Genomic DNA, 17847 nt, shown 5'->3' with positions numbered 1-17847 from the left:
TCATTCATACTGCTAATTTGTAAGCTATTCAAGTGAAATATGAGGCGCTAAATAATCAGTTAATTCATTTAATTGATTAAAATCATTGAAAACATTAGCGACGCAGAGGTGCTGGTTTCCGGTGGGCACGGTGACAGATGCATCACACATCTCTGTCCTCCATACAGATGGCCAGCTCCTCTTTTATGAGGTGCTGCTCCTCCAATTTGCATGTTGTCTGGCAATGGAGGAGGCCCAGGACAGAAAGGGAAGGGTATTTAAATTGATAGAAACTGGGAAGTCCAGTAAGCCTTGGCCGACTGAACACATGTTTAGTGAAATAATCGCTGAGTCTACACTTTGTCTACTGAACATACAGGAGCCTGCATCAGGAACACTGGATGCTGAAAATGAGGTTAAAGGAGGTGCAGGTGACTCTCCGTCTCACCTGGAAGGAATGTTGGGGTCCCTGGAGGAGCTGGCAGGACTATTTTAAGACATTTTAATCTCTTCCTACTCCATTCTGAGACTCGTACCAGCTTTAAGATGACCATCATTGTCCCAGTACCCAAGAACAGCAAGATAGAGTGCCTTGATAACTACTATCCAGTGGCTCTGACATTCACCATCATGAAGTTCTTCAAGAGCCAGGTTTAGATGCATATTAACTCCAGTCTCCCAGACAACCTTGATCCACTGCAATTTGTTTATTGCCACAACAGGTCCACAGCAGATGCTATTCCCCTGGCCCTATTCTGGGAATAATGTGGAAGATGCAGGATCTTTTCATTCCAACGAGGAAGAAAGTTTCTAGGGGGAGAAAGAGGTGACCGTGGCTGACAAGGGAAGTCAGGACAGTATAAAACTAAAAGAGAAGGCAGATAACATCGCAATGATTAGTGGGAAGAGAGGAATAGGAAGCTTTTAAAGAACAACAGAAGGCAACTAAAAAGGCAATACGGGAAGAAAAGATGAAATGCGAGTTTCATCAGTTTCAGTGATTCTTCAGTTATGTAAAGAACAATTGAGAGGTGCGATTGGACATTGAACCGCTGGAGAATGATGCAGGAGAAGTGATAATGGGGAATAAAGAAATGGCAGAGGAGTTGAATAACTTTTTTGCATTAGTCTTCACAATGGAAGACACCAGCAACGTGTCTGAAATTCAAGAGTCAGAAGTTGGAAGTTAGTGGAGTGGTTATTTCTAGGGAGAAGGAGCTTGGGAAGCTGAAAGGGCTGAAGGTGGATAAGTTACCTGGACCAGATGGACTGCATCCTAGGGTTCTGAAAGTAGTGGCCTTGGAGATTATGGAGGCATTGACAGTGATATTTCAAGAATCACTAGAGACAGGAGAATTCCCAGATGATTGGAAAATTGCTAATATTACCCCGCTACACAAGAAGGGACAAAGCAGAATAGTGGGAACTATAGGCCGGTTCATCTGACTTTGGTGGTTGGTAAGATTTTAGAGTCCATTATAAAGGATGAGGTTATGGATTACTAATGATAAAATAGGCCGAAGTCGGTTTGGCTTCGTGAAGTGGAGGTTTTGCTTGCCAATTTTGCTGGAATTCTTTGAAGAAGTAAATGGCAGGACAGCCAAAGGGGAGTCAGTAGATTTTGTTCACTTAGATTTTCAAAAAGCCTTTGATAAGGTGCCACACATGAGGCTGCTAAGGAAGATGAGAGGCCACAGTATCAAAGGGCAGATACTGGCATTGACAGCAGGTTGGCTGGATAGCAGTAGACAAAGTGTGGCAATAAAGGGGCCATTTCCGGTTGGCTGCCCGTGACTAGCGGGGTTCCGCAGGGGTCGGTGCTGGGGCCGCTACTCTTCACGTTGTATATTAATGAAGTGGATGAGGGGAATGAAGGCTTTGTGGCCAAGTTTGCTGATAATACAAAAATAGGTGGAAGGGCAGGTAGTGCAGAGAAAGCAGGGACTCTGCAAAAGGACTTGGACAGGATGGGAGAGTGGGCAGAGAAGTGGCAAATGGAATATAGTATAGCAAAATGTGGAGTCATGCATTTTGGTAGTAGGAATAAAGTTAATCTGCAAGCCAAATCAGTAGTAAAGAAAGCAAACTCAATGCTTGCACTTATTTCAAGAGGGCTTGGAAACAAAAACGGATATAAATGCTGAGGCTCTAAGGCACTGGTAAGGCCGGATTTGGAATATTTGTGAGCAATTGTGGGCACCATATCTGAGGAAGGATGTGCTGGTTGTGGAGAGGGTCCAGAGGAGGTTTACAAGAATGATCCCAGGAATGAGTAGGTTAACCTGCGATGAGCTTTTGTCAGCAATGACCCTGTACTCACTAGAGTTTAGAGGAATGAGGGGGACCTCATTAAAACATACAAAATAGTGAAAGGCTTGGATCGAATGGGTGTGGAGAGGATGTTTCCACTAGTGGGAAAGTAGGACTAGAGGTAATAGCTTCAGAATTAAGGGATGTTTTTTTGGGAAGGAGGTGAGGAATTTCTTTAGTCAGTGTGATGAATCTGTGGAATTCTTTGCCACAGAAGGCTGTGGAGGCCAAATCAATTAAGGCAAAGAGATAGATTTTTGATTACCACAGGTGTCAGAGGTTATGGGGAGAAAGCAGGAGAATGGGATTAGGAGGGAGCGATAAGATCAGCCATGATTGGAATGGTGGAGTAGATGATGGGCCGAATGGCCTAAAACCCCTGTCCCACTTAGGTGATTTTTTAGGTGACTAGGCTGTGGCCACACGGTCGCCGGGGTGTCGACTCCAAAGAGTCGTAGCGTTTTTCTGATCGCCGTTGGATTGTGAAATGTTAAAAAAAATTGGCGACTGTTGGTTTGACGCCAATGATCGTAGCTTGACGTCTCTTGACGTAGGTGCTGTCGTAGGTGCTGACTTCGGTGAATTCCATTTTCGACTACCTACGTCACTGGCGACAAGTACCAGCATCAAAACCGGAGGCCAAAATGACGTGAATTATCATCAGTTGTCGCCGGCAGAGTCGTAGCTTGTCGCGGGTGGACGTAGGTTGACTTCGGTTGTCGTAGGTTGCTGCCTGTGTGGTCGTAGCTTGTCGTAGGTGGACATCCTAAGTTGCAACGATTGGGCCGATGATTGTTGTTAGCTTGCCATAGCTTGACGTCGACTATGTGGTAGGTTGTTGTAGCTTGTCGTAGACATTGTCGGGGGGGTCCAGTCACCGTTTTTTTTGGCGACCTGCTACGGCTATGACAGTCGCCGGCAGTCGCCTAAAAAATCACCTAAGTGGGACAGGCCCCTTATTCTACTCCTAACCCTTTTGACCTTATTCTCATCCTTGAAACATCTGCAGAACAAGGACATCTAATGTTCAAAGCCCTGCAATGGATTGTAATTTGTGCAAAGAGAGAAGCTGTGGGGAAAATTGTTCTTCAGTTTGTTCTCTTGGACAAACTGATGCATGTCGACCCAACCTCCCTGCCTTGTACAATATTTCAGATGCAAATTAGTTTCTACACCGCTATATTGAAGGAATTTATGCTATTAACATTTTTTATAAATTAATTTTAGTTTACAGATGTGGTGTAATGTTTGTGAAATAAAATATTTTATATTTACATTTTTCATTCCTTTCAAAGATCACCTTTTTAATTTGAGACTTCCCCTTTTTATCTGATATAAGAACACAAAATACGATAAATACCAAGCTGGGCAGGCAACATTAGGGGAACTCTGTGGAAAGGCCATCAACCTGAAATATTAAAATAAGGACAGACCTGACAGCATTATAATAATAATAATAATAATTCATTTATTTTATATAGCGCCTTATCACATGCTCAAAGCGCTTTACAAAAACAATTAACATAGAAACAAACAGAAAAACTATCCTGACGGAAAAGCGGCGAATACACAACGCCAGCGTCCTCTCACGTCAGGGTCCGGCAGTAGACATTAAAAAGCACAAGACACACAGATATAATTTTTTACACAAACAGCCATCACAGTGATTGCTCTAGGCATACCCTCACTGTGATGGAAGGCAAAGTCTTATCTCCTCCTCATTTTTCTCCCGTGGTGCCACGAGGTGATCGAGGCTCCCAACTTTTTGAAGCCCCCACCGGGCGATGGAAAATCCCAGGGCCGAGCCGAGCAGGCCGATGAAAGTCCTGAGCCCCCACCGGGCGATGGAAAGTCCCAGGGCCGAGCCGAGCAGGCCGATGAAAGTCCTGATCCCCCACCGGGCGATGGAAAGTGCTGCGGCCGAGCCACGCACGGCGATGAAGGGCCTGTGGGCGGGTCGATCGTACCTCGCGCTTCGGGGCGGTCGAAGCTGCTACGGCTGGTGCTCCCAAAAGCCGGTCGCCAGCCAGGGACCTGCGAACTCCCGATGTTGCGGTCTGCAGGGCCCAGGGCCGAAGCCTCCGAGATGGTAAGTCCAGGCCCTGCGACCGGAGTCTTTGAGGTCGATCCCAGCTGGAGGCCGCCGACTCCACGATGTTAGGCCGTAGCGCGATCGGAGATACGACACGGTAAAGGTCGCATCTCCGTTGAGGAGGAGATTTGAAAAAAAGATTTCCACCACCCCCCCACATAGAGTTAAAAATAAAACAAAACGTACATTTAACGACGACAATGACAAAAAAACAACAAAAAAAACCAGAGAGACTGCCGGTGAGCCGCAGCTGCAGAACACAGCCACGCCCCGCATTGGTGAAGAGAGCAATAGTGTCAATGCTTTGGGTCAGTAACTCTTCATCAGAACCTGTTGTCAACATCTCTCCATGTTGCCTGACCAGCTGAGTATCCCTGGTATTTTCTGCCTTTAATTGAAATTTTCAGTATCTGCTGTTTAACTTTTACTCTATTTCTTCCCCACAACATTTTCTGTAAAATAACTGAAAGGACAGGAGTAATTGTTCACTTACAATTTTATGCCTGGCTACAAATAGTATTTTGTATTAATCCAAAAGAAATCTGATTCTCTAGACACCGTTGAAGATCTGCCAATAATTGTTACTGATTACCCTATTGGAAAACAGCAGGGCTCTTTATTAATATTCACGAAACAGTATCGCTGCACAATGTAGAGTGAAATAAAACATTTTTAAACTCACAGTGGAACTAAACATAGCACAAAAAGTAAGGAAATTTGTGTTTGGTAGATTATTTCTTTGTTGTAACAATGCTTCTTGGCAATAACTTTTATACCGTTGGAAAGCCTGTTTATTTCCCTTTTAAATGGTGCCACATTTGTAAGGAACATGCATTTGTGGGATGAGCAGCAGAGCTGAGTATATGGGTTGCGCCCATGAAAAATTTGCCAAATCTTCTCTGCCAATGCCAAACAGCTTATTCTGCTGTTGCTATTGACTCTTGTTTTGAGCTTCTGGTACCCCCAGGTGCTGACAAGAATGGGATGCCATCCCACAACAGTGTGTGACCAGGCTGGTGACCAGCATGAGGAGGAGGTGCCAGGCTGTTATGGCTGTGTATGGTTTTTCCACACGCTACTGTGGCTCCTGTTTATTAAATGAATAAATTGTTAAATTGCCAATATGTCTTGTTTCTTCAGACTTCAATCATCCAATCCACCAAAGAACACCGAACAAGAGTCAATGGCAGAATAAGCTGTTTGGCATTGGCAGAGATTTGGCAAATTTTTCATGGGCGCAACCCATATACTCAGCTCTGCTGCTCATCCCACAAATGCATGTTCCTTACAAATGTGGCACAATTTAAAAGGGAAATAAACAGGCTTTCCAACGGTATAAGATTTATTGCCAAGAAGCATTGTTACAACAAAGAAATAATCTACCAAACACAAATTTCCTTGCTTTTTGTGCTATGTTTATTTGTTTCGAGAATTATATTTTTTCTAATTGTATTAATCTTTGTATTTAATTGTTTAATTGCAGATTTTCTTCAATCTATTACTGATTTGTCAACTTTCACAAGTAACTGCTTGTGACAAAGGCGAATATAAACATAATGGTACCTGCTGCCCATTGTGTTCAGCTGGTAAGTGATAGCCAATATTTTATTTGTAGTAAGGAACTGCAGATACTGGTTTAAACTGAAGGTAGACACAAAATGCTGGAGTAACTGGGACAGGCAGCTCTCTGGAGAGAAGGAATGGGTGACGTTTCAGGTCAAGACCCTTCATCGAACTGATTAGTGCCAGTTTCAACCAATAGTAATTAAATCCTCTGAGAATCAACCACATATTTGAAAAACAGTACTTCAGTCTGAAGAAGGGTCTTGACCCGAAAAGATCACCAATTCCTTCTCTCCAGAGATGCTGCCTGTCCCACTGTGTTACTCCAGCTTTTTGTGCCAATATTTTATACATTACCACAATGTTAACAAAGGTAATTTCCTTTTATATTTGTATGTGCTGCAGATATGATTTCGTTAAAGTAAATCATGTCATAAATGATTTTTTAATTTCTTGAATGATCATATCATCATATCATATCATATACATACAGCCGGAAACAGGCCTTTTCGGCCCTCCAAGTCCGTGCCGCCCAGCGATCCCCGTACATTAACACTATCCTACACCCACTAGGGACAATTTTTACATTTACCCAGCCAATTAACCTACATACCTGTACGTCTTTGGAGTGTGGGAGGAAACCGAAGATCTCGGAGTAAACCCACGCAGGTCACGGGGAGAACGTACAAACTCCTTACAGTGCAGCACCCGTAGTCAGGATCGAACCTGTGTCTCCGGCGCTGCATTCGCTGTAAAGCAGCAACTCTACCGCTGCGCTACCGTGCCGCCCTGATGTTACCCTTATCCTATGAAAAATTAATTACCTGCCTTTTATTTTGTTTACATTGAAAGTTTTGGTTTAATACTTTTGTACATCATAAGTTTTTCAAATATACAGTATGTGGTTGATTCTCGGAGGTTTTAATGACCATATGGGTTGAAACTGGCACCTGGAGACCTAACCAGCGCTGGAACACAGAGATTGCCCTGAGAACCCCCTACGTAAACCCATGTGCAACCCCGAGGACTGCCGGTTCATTTGTACGTCTCCCAAATGGCTCCCCACTGCGATCCAGCAGCCAGACCTTTATCTTTGGTAAACTAGTTCTATTCTCAACATATATTTTGTGTTTTTTTACATAGATTCCATCAAATTGATTTTTTTATCTTCAAATTTTTCTAACATGGAGAAGCTTTGTAAATACAAATGCTAATAGAGTTTTCCTTGTGGCTGCTCTGCCAACTAATGGCACCAGATTCAAACATGCTAGACCTGGAAGCTGCCGGGCCAGAGTTTCAGCCTGTATTTTGAATGGTTTACATTGTTAGTTATTTATTTAAATAATGTTCTTTCTTTCGGCCCACAAATTTGCAACATTTTGGCCAAGTATACTTTGGAATATAAATGTTCAGGTTTATTGTCGTAGATGAAACTAAATGATGTTGAAGATGCTCTCTGGCAGGTTCACGTTTCCATGCTTCTTCCTACTACATATTTGCCATGACAATGCAGGCTTCTGAATGAAGATTGCTGCTGCCAGGTGTTTCATCAGTTCAAGTGCCTTGTACAAAGCTGTGAGCAGGACGGAATGAACAGTGCTGGAACAAAGCAGCGTAAAGAGTCCTCGTTGAGGCCACAAGATGGTTAAATTGGTTAATCCTTAAAATGGGCAATGCCATCACTATTAGCTCGTGCCCTGAAAAGCTGACCATCACCTTTAGCACACCAGTGTAACGTTTGCCTCTGGAAGTGAGTGTTTGAAGATTAACACCACAAACCTGGCACAAAGCTGATGGTGCATTAGGGGGCAGTGATCGGTGTTTCTTCTGTGGCAAGCACTAACTGCAGCCACCACATCAAACATCTGGATCTGTCTCTTCAAGATCCTCTGAATCAACTGGTAGGATAAACAATTCAACATCAGCATCCTTTACCAGGCCAGCATAGTTGGCTTTTTCTGTTACGATATGATAGAACTTTATTTATCCTAGGAGGGAAATTGAAAAAAACACAAATACATGAACCATGAAATTAAAATGACAAGTGGAAAGGATTGGGGATGGGGGGGGGGGGGTGGTGAGGGGAAGGGAAGTCAGTCTCAGTCTACCCCATTTGTAAAGTTTGATCTCCTGTGGCGTTCTGTGCTGCATCTTGGTGGAACCAGTCTGGTGCTGAAGGTGCTCCTCAGGTTGACCAGTGTGTCATGGAGGGGGTGAGCTGTATTATCCAGGATGCTCTGCAGTGAGAGCATCCTCTCCTCGAAGACCACCTCATGAATCCAACTCCGCCCCAGGAAGGAGCCAGCCTTCCTGATGAGTTTGAAGAAGGATCTCGACCTGAAATGTCCCCCATTCCTTCTCTCCAGAGATGCTGCCTCCAGCATTTTGTGTCTACCTTCGATTTTTGTGTCTACCTTCGATTCTGCAGTTCTTTCCTGCACATTCCTGATGAGTTTGTTGAACCAATTGGTGTCTGCAGCCTTCACCCTGCTGCCCCAGCACACGGCAACAAAGAAGATATAAGAAAATAACTGCAGATGGATGGTACAAATCGAAGGTATTTATTCACAAAATGCTGGAGTAACTCAGCAGGTCAGGCAGCATCTCAGGAGAGAAGGAATGGGTGGGTCAAGACCCTTCTTCAGACTGATGTCAGGGGGGCGGGACAATGGAAGGATATAGGTGGAGACAGGAAGATAGAGGGGGATCTGGGAAGGAGGAGGGGAAGACAGGGACAGAGGAACTATCTAAAGTTGGAGAAGTCGATGTTCATACCACTGGGCTGCATGCTGCCCAGGCGAAATATGAGGTGCTGTTCCTCCAATTTCCAGTGGGCCTCACTATGGCACTGGAGGAGGCCCATGACAGAAAGGTCAGACTGGGAATGGGAGGGGGAGTTGGAGTGCTCGGCCACCGGGAGATCAGTTTGGCCAATGCGGACCGAGCGCAGGTGTTGAGCGAAGCGATCGCCGAGCCTGTGCTTGGTTTCGCCGATGTAAATAAGTTGACATCTAGAGCAGAGGATGCAATAGATGAGGTTAGAGGAGGTGCAGGTGAACCTCTGCCTCACCTGGAAAGACTGTTTGGGTCCTTGGATGGAGTTGGGGGGGGGGGGGGGAGTTAAAGGGACAGGTGTTGCATCTCTTGCGGTTGCAGGGGAAAGTGCCCGGGGATGGGGTGGTTTGGGTAGGAAGGGACGAGTGGACCAGGGAGTTACGGAGGGAACATTCTCTGCGGAACGCAGAAAAGGGAGGGGATGGGAAGATATGGCCAGTGGTGGGGTCCTGTTGTAGGTGACGGAAATGTTGGCGGATGATTTGTTGGATCCGCTGGCTGGTGGGGTGGAAGGTGAGAACGAGGGGGATTCTGTCCTTGTTGCGAGTGGGGGGAGGGAGAGCAAGAGCGGAGCTGCGGGATGTAGAGGAGACCCTAGTGAGAGCCACATCTATAAGAGAACTGAAGGAAACGGGGCTTCCCCTCTCCCTCTTACCAGGGGGGTGCGGGGAGGGGGGCAGTGGAGTGGGGGTGGAGGGGGGAGTAGGGTTGGGGGGGACATGGACTGTTGTGATTTGCTGTTGAAAACCATTGGAGCAAGTATGTCTTCAATTAAATTAGGTATGTGCATTTTTTTTAAATGAAACTCTTCATAACTTAGTCATACATTTTATGACCATTGTTCTTTTATTCAATACCAAGAGAATTGGGATGTGTAAGGAAAAAGCAAACTAGAAAAAACAAAACAAAACAATTTTTTTTTGGTGTAAAAAGTATTTCTGTTCAATAACCTTTCTATAATAGTAGAATATACTCATGATCGGCCTGACATTGTACATGTAGACTGTTGGAAATAATAGTCGTTTTTCACGTGCATGTAGCGCAACGCGTACGCGCATTTGGCGTGCATTACTTTTGCTGAAAAGTTACATTACGTGCCACATTATGAATTTTGATGTAAAATTCTGAATTTTGGACATTAAAATTCTGAATTTGTAAAATCAAATGTTGGGAGGTCTGGTAGTGTCCAAAGTCACATGGTTGAAATCCTCCGAGAATGCAATGAAAGCACTCTGGTGCTGGCGGTAGTCTCGCGCTGACTGTGGATGACATCACTCACGCACAGCGGGTTGGCAGATGGAGGACAGATAGATAAAATAAGATAGATAGCTAAAATGGGAAAGGCATGTCATTTGCAGGTGTTATAGCAGACGTATGGAACAAATTGTTCTGTGCTTTGTGGTTGTAAGTAATTACCAGGTGGACAGACAATCGGAGCTTGTCAAAGCCTCATTAGAGATTGTAGTCTTACAAATTAATGGAAATCCCTGCCATATGTTTACTCAAAATGGGGAAGGGACATTCAAGGTGACATTGAGAGCATCAGGTCTTTGCATTGGGAGTACACACATGTCCAGTGTAAATGGCAGAAGAAACACACTACCTTTAAAAGCATGCACAAACCCTCCCAATCACAGATGTCCTACCCAACTTGGGGTGAAGTCACTAAATCCCACATCAGCTTTATTCTGCTACCGAACCCGTAGAACTGGATCTTATCAAGTGATACACAATACCGAGAGACTGCAAAAGAAAAAGACCCCAACCTTGATGTGTGTTGTAATAGCCTCCGAGATTACCATGACTGACCCGAAAAAGTCAGAACATCCAATGGAAGCAGATGTAATCGCATTTAAAAAGACATTTGGATGGAAAGGTGGAGAGGAAAGGTTTATGGGGCTATCAGCCAAAATGCCAATGTAGTTGGCATGGGCAAGGTTGGTCGACGGGCTTGTCCCCATGCTGCATAACTTTCTGATTCTACATGCTGCTATTCCTGCTTACAATAGTAATAATAGTTAATAAACATACTCAAATGTTTTTTGTTAATTTAGTGTTGTGTAATGAACCAGATTTAATAAGAGAACTTGAGGCAAAGGGACCACTAGGAGGTAGTGACCACAATATGATAAGATTTAACCTCCAATTTGAAAGGGAGAAGGTGAAATTGGATGTGTCTGTTACAGCTGAACAAAGGGGAATACTGAGGCATGAGGGAGGAGCTGGCAAAGATTTACTGGAAAGGAGATTTAATAGGAATGACGGTAGAGCAGCAAAGGCAGGAATTTCTGCAGATAATTTGGAAGGTGTAGGATTATTTCATTCCAAAGAGGAAGAAAGACTCCAGGGGGAGAATAAGAAGACCATGGCTGACAAGGGAGGTCAAGCATGAAAGCAAAAGAGAAGGCATATAACATTGCAACGATTAGTGGGAAGCCAGAGGATTGGGATGTTTTTAAAAAACAAAGGTAACTAAAAGGCAGTGGAATAGAATAACTTTTTTGCATCAGTTTGGAAGACACCAGCAGTGTGCCTGCAATCCTGGAGAGTCGGGGGAGTGGCGATTACTAAGAAGGTGTTAGGAAAACGGAAAGATCTGAGGGTGGATAGATCACCTGGACTGGATGGACTGCACCCCAGGGTTCTGAAGGAGGTGGCTTCAGAGATTGTGGAGGCATTAGTTGTGACATTTCAAGAATCGCTAGTTAGAGCGGTTCCTGAAGATTGAAAAAGTTGCAAATATCACCCCCACTGTACAAAAAGGGAGCAAAGCAGAAGAGTGGAAACTATAGTCCGGTTTGCCTGACTTCGGTGGTTGGTAAGATTTTACATGGAAACATAGAAAGTAGGTGCAGGAGGAGCCATTTGGCCCTTCAAGCCAGCACTGCCATTCATTGTGATCATGGCTAATCATCCACAATCAGTAACCCGTGCCTGCCTTCTCCCCATATCCCTTGATTCCGCTAGCCCCTCGAGCTCTATCTAACTCTCTTTTAAATTCATCCAGTGAATTGGCCTCCACTGCCCTCTGTGGCAGAGAATTCCACAAATTCACAACTCTGGGTAAAAAAGTTTTTTCTCATCTTGATGTTAAAGTCAATTAGATAAAGGATTTGGTTATGCAGTACTTAGAAGTTCGATAAAATAGGCCAAAGTCAGTGTGGTTTTGTGAAGGGAAGATCTTGCCTGACAAATCTGCTGGAGTTCTTTGAGGAAGTTAATAGCAGGACAGACAGAAGAGGCTGTAGGTGTTTACCTAGAATTTCAGAAGGCCTTTGATAAGGTGCAACATGTCAGGCTGCTAGGAAAAATAAGAGCCCATGGTATTAAAGGGAAGATACTAGCGGGTTGGCTGGATGGCAGAAGGCTAAGAGGTTCAATAAAAGACGCTTTTTCTGGTTGGCTGCAGTGACTAGTGGAGTTCAGCAAGGGTTGGGCTTCTCTTCACGTTGTATATTAATGATTTGGATAAGGGGAATTAAGGCTTTGTGGCCAAGTTTGCAGATGATGCTAAGATAGGCAGAGGGGCAAGCAGTGTAAAGGAAGCAAGGACTGCAGAAGATCTTGGACAGCTTAGGAGAGTGGGCAAAGAAAGTGGCAGATGAAATTCAGTGTAGCAAAGTGCGGGGTCATGCATTTTGGTATTAAGAATAAAGGCCTAGATTATTTTCTAAATGGAGAGAGAAACCAGAAATCAGAGATGCAAAGGGACTTGGGAATGCTGATGCAGGGGTCTCAAAGTTAATTTGCAAGTCGAATTGGTAGTAAGGAAGGCAAGTTCAATGTTTATATCAAGAGGACTAGGATATAAAAACAGATGTAATGCTGAGGCTCTATAAGGCGCTGGTCAGGCCGCATTTAGAGTACTGTGAGCAAATTTGGACCCCATATCTGAGGAAGGATGTGCTGGCTCTGGAGACGGTCCAGTGATTTACAAGAATGATTCCTGGAATGAGTAGGTTAGCATATGTTGAGAGTTTGACAGCACTGGGCCTGCACTCACTGGAGTTTAGAAGGTTGAGGGGGGACTTCATTGAAACCTACAGAATAATGAAAGGCATAGATGGAGTGGATGTGGAAAGGATGTTTCCACTGGTGGGAGAGTCTAGGACCAGAGGTCATAGCCTCAGAATTAAAGGGCGCTCTTTTAGAAAGGAGGTGAGGAACTTCTTTAGTTAGTGGGTAGTTAATCTGTGGAACTCTTTGCCAGGCTGTTAGTGGATATTTTTACGGCAGAGACAAATTCTTGATTAAAGTGTTGGATTATGAGAAGGCAGGAAAATGGGATTGGGAGGCAGAAATCAGCCAGGATTGAATGGCGGAGTAGACCCGATGGGCCGAATGGCCTAATTCTACTATAACGTGAACTTTACACAAAACTGCATTGTTCCTGGTTTCATTACAGCAGGACATTCCTCGTCTGCTTTCTCCAATGTTTTTTTTTAATTGCAGGGGATGCAGTCGCTGAACACTGCACTGTTGACAGTGGTATCCGATGTAGTCGATGTCCACTTGGAGAATATATTGAACATCCAAATGGGTTGGAAAAATGTTTTAAGTGCAAGACCTGTGATGATGGTAAATATATTATAATGTGACTGAAAAGATGCTGTTTAAATCAAGGTTCATGGTTTCTGAAATTCTCTTACTGATCTTGTACATCCAATATTACTTGGTGATTATTACTGCCTCTGGCTGACAAATCGATTCATGATTTTGCAACTGCGTTAATAATGAAATCATGAGCTCAACTTGAAACGTGTGGGATTTTCTGCCATCAAAATCTTAATTTAGGATAAAATTATTACGTGCGTAAATATGAGTGACAGTGATCTGGACGGGATGTTCTTTGAGCATGGGAGCTACCCAGCTCCTTCAGGATCACAGATATACCCTGGCAGGAGGTTGATGGGGGAGGTCAAGAGTATTTAATTGTCATGCGTCTAGACAGGAATATTGAAATTCCTACTTGCTGTAGCTTTGCAGGAAAATTAAATGTAACAAAATCAGAAATAAAATATTCAGTAAATTAAATTCCGTAAACTGGGCTATGATAATGCAAGCCAAAGTGGGTATGCAATCTTAGTCGCCCATAATTGGGAGGATTATGCTGGGTGTTTCTATAGTCTGATGGTTGATATGAAGAAGCTTTGTTTGAACTTGGATGTAATGGTTCTCAGGCATGTGTGTCACCTTCCCGATGGTAGCAGCGAGATGAGAGCATGGTCAAGGTGGTGTAGGTCTTTGGTCACATGTGCCTCTGACCTGCCCTTTGTCCTGCTCATTCAAATAACTGTCCAAATGTCCCTTGAATATTGTTACTGTTCCTCCTCCTCTGGCACTTCATTCCAGATGCCAACTACTTTTTGTGTGAATAATGTACCTCATAAATCCCCTTTGAACCTTCTCCCTTTCATCTTAAATCCATGCCATCTAGTTTTAGATGCCTCTATTTACACAATTCGTGCTCTCATAATCTTGTGTACCTCTATTGTGTCACCAGTAAACCACCACCTCTCCAGGGGAAACAGATATATATAATAATAATAATATTCATTTATTGTCATTGCAACGAGTACAACGAAATTAAAAATAGCCAATCCTGACGGTGCGTACAAACATATATGCAATAAATGCAAAAACAAATAAATACATAAATACAATTAAATACAATTATATTAAGTACAAGATTTTTTAACGGTGTTGCCTAGTGCAAAGGTAGTGTTCAGTTCTCGTATGGCCCTGGGGTAAAAACTGTTCTTAAGTCTGTTTGTTCGGGATTTGATCGACCTGAAACGTCGACCAGAGGGCAGATGAACAAACAGACGGTGGCCGGGGTGGGATGGATCTTTTATTATTTTGCCTGCTCTACTGAGGCAGCGTAGTCTGAACAGGTGCTCCAGGGAGGGCAGTGAGCAGCCGATGATCTTCTGGGCCGTCGTGATGACCCTCTGAAGGGCCTTCCTGTCCTTTTCTGAGCAGCTGGCATACCATGTGGTTATACAGTATGCCAGCACACTCTCGATGGAGCAGCGATAGAAGGACAACATGAGCTTCTCCTGCAGGTTGGTTTTCCTGAGGATCCTCAGGAAGTGGAGTCTCTGCTGTGCCTTCTTTACTGTGGTGATGGTGTTGGTAGACCAGGTAAGATCCTCTGCGATGTGCGTACCCAGGAACCTGAAAGCTGGTACCCTTTCCACACAGACCCCATTGATGTAGAGTGGGTCGTAATCTCCACTGGTTTTTCTAAAGTCAATTATAAGTTCCTTTGTTTTGGAGGAGTTCAGGACCAGATTGTTCACTGAACACCATGCTGCCAGTGAATCACTTCAGAGTCCATTTCCTATTTCATCTTCCTCTCGTAAAGGGCTTTGTGAATATTTAACTGTGTCCTAAAATCAGGTTCATCATAAGATATGGAGAAAAGTGAGGGAATAGTGAAAAATATACACCATGATCTGAAGGAACATGAGCATTGAGTGGGCTGCTTTTTTTGTCTTTGCTGAAGAATTAAGTATGACTTTCAGTCACAGTCAATAAATTTGCAGGAAGTATTGTGATCAGTGCAAACAGTCAGGGACACCAAGAGGCCATTAAATACATCAGAGAAGCGATCAGTTCTCATTGTGCTCTGTATTTAGGTTTTCTAGTTGAAAGCTAGGCCATTTAGATTGAATCATAAAAATCCTCAACAAATTACCATCTGAAATCAACAATTACCTAATACTAAAAATTGAAGTAAAAACGTAATCGTGCAGAAAATCACAAATATCTGTAAAGAAAGCTGGAAATTAGAAAAATAAAACTAAACTAGACTTTTAGGGCTACTACAGACAATAGGTGCAGGAGCAGGCTATTCGGCCCTACGAGCCAGCACCACCATTGGCCTCCACTGCTTTCTGAGGCAGAGAATTCCACAGATTTACCACGTTGACTGAAAAAGTTTTTCCTCATCTCTGTTCTAAATGACCTACCCCTTATTCTTAAACTGTGGCCCCTGGTCTCCCCCAACATTGGGAAAATGTTTCCTGCCTCTAACGTGTCCAGCCCCTTAATAATCTTATACGTTTCGATAAGATCCCCTCTAATCATTCTAAATTCCAGTGTATACAAGCCTAGTCGCTCCTGTCTTTCAACATATGACAGTCCCGCCATTCCGGGAATTAACCTAGTAAACCTACGCTGCACGCCCTCAATAGCAAGAATATCCTTCCTCAAATTTGGAGACCAAAACTGCACACGGTACTCCAGGTACGGTCTCACTAGGGCCCTGTACAACTGCAGAAGAACCTCTTTGCTCCTATACTCGACGACTTGTTATAAAAGCCAACATTCCATTGGCTTTCTTCAATGCCTGCCTTACCAGCATGCTTCCTTTCAGTGACTGATGCACTAGGACACCCAGATCTCGTTGTACGTCCCCTTTTCTTAACTTGACAGCATTCAGATAATAATCTGCCTTCCTATTCTTACCACCAAAGTGGATAACCTCACACTTATCCACATTAAACTGCATCTGCCATGCATCCGCCCACTCACACAACCTGTCCAAGTCACCCTGCAACCTCATAGCATCTTCCTCACAGTTCACACTGCCACCCAGCTTTGTATCATCTGTAAATTTGCTGATGGTACTTTTAATCCCTTCATCCAAGTCATTGATGTATATTGTAAATAGCTGCGATCCCAGCACCGTGCCTTGCGGTACCCCACTAGTCACTGCCTGCCATTCTGAAAGGGACCCATTTATCCCCACTCTTTGCTTTCTGTCTGCCAACCAATATTCTATCCATGTCAGTACCCTACCCCTAATACCATGTGCTCTAATTTTGCCCACTAATCTCCTATGTGGGACCTTGTCGAAGGCTTTCTGAAAATCAAGGTACACCACATCCACCAGCTCTCCTCTGTCAATTTTCCTAGTTACATCCTCAAAAAATTCCAGAAGATTAGTCAAGCTTAATTTCCCCTTCGTAACTCCATGCTGACTCAGAACAATCCTATTACTGCTATCCAAATGCTCCGCAATTTTGTCTTTTATAATTGACTCCAGCATCTTCCCCACCACTGATGTCAGACTAACTGGTCTATAATTTCCCGTTTTCTCTCCCTCCTTTTTTCTAGAAGGAAGAAGGGGAATTTATTATGGGGAACAAGGAAATGGCAGATGAGTTCAACCGGTACTTGGGATCTGTCTTCACAAATTCCCCTTCTGTCTTCAAGGGACCCACATTTGCCTTAACTATTTTTTTCCTCCTCGTATACCTAAAGAAGCTTTTACTATCCTCCTTTATATTATTGGCTAGCTTACCCTTGTGCCTCATCTTTTCTCCCGTATTGCCTTTTTAGTTATCTTCTGTTGCTCTTTAAAAGAGTCCCAATCCTCTGGCTTCCCACTCTTCTTTGCTATGTTATACTTCTTCTCTTTTATTTTTATGCTGTCCTTAACTTCCCTTGTCAGCCATGGGTGCCTCTTACTCCTCTTAGAATCTTTCCTCCTCTTTGGGATAAATTGATCCTGCAACTTCTGCATTATTCCCAGGAATACCTGCCATTGTTGTTCCACCGTCTTCCCTGCTAGGGCCTCCTTCCAGTCAATTCTGGCCAGCTCGTGCCTCTGTAATCCCCTTTGCTATACTGTAATACTGACACTTTTGATTTTCCCTTCTCCCTCTCAATTTATAGAGTAAAACTTATCATATTATGATCACTGCCTCCTGATGGCTCTCTTGCCTTGAGTTCCTTTATCAGATCAGATTCATTACACGACACTAAATCCAGAATTGCCTTCTCCCTGGTAGGCTCCAGTACAAGCTGTTCTAAGAATCCATCTCGGAGGAAAATCCCTTTCCTGGAGTCCAGTATCAACCTGATTTTCCCAGTCTACCTGCATGTTGAAATCTCCCATAACCACCGTAGCATTACATTTGCGACATGCCAATTTTAACTCTTGATTCAACTTGCACCCTATGTCGAATCTACTGTTTGGGGGCCCGTCGACAACTCCCATTAGGGTCTTTTTGCCCTTACAATTCCTCGTTTCTATCCATACTGATTCTACATCTCCT

General features: G+C 43.8%; 1 protein-coding gene across 1 annotated transcript in view; it reads left to right on the top strand.

The window, feature by feature from the left end:
- The first annotated feature begins 525 nt into the window (after nucleotides 1-525).
- The window catches only part of LOC144607896 (uncharacterized), a 59880-nt gene continuing 42558 nt past the window's right edge, over nucleotides 526-17847 (top strand). Inside the window, exons 1-3 of the mRNA XM_078425023.1 lie at nucleotides 526-630; nucleotides 5865-5967; nucleotides 13232-13357. Of these exons, the coding sequence (XP_078281149.1) occupies nucleotides 526-630; nucleotides 5865-5967; nucleotides 13232-13357 (334 nt within the window). The remainder of the gene's footprint in view (nucleotides 631-5864; nucleotides 5968-13231; nucleotides 13358-17847) is intronic.

Source organism: Rhinoraja longicauda, chromosome 30 (genome assembly GCF_053455715.1).
Source record: "Rhinoraja longicauda isolate Sanriku21f chromosome 30, sRhiLon1.1, whole genome shotgun sequence".
Taxonomy (NCBI): Eukaryota; Metazoa; Chordata; class Chondrichthyes; order Rajiformes; family Arhynchobatidae; genus Rhinoraja; species Rhinoraja longicauda.
The sequence above is the reverse complement of the archived record's forward strand: the minus strand, read 5'-3'. Positions and strand labels throughout refer to the sequence as shown.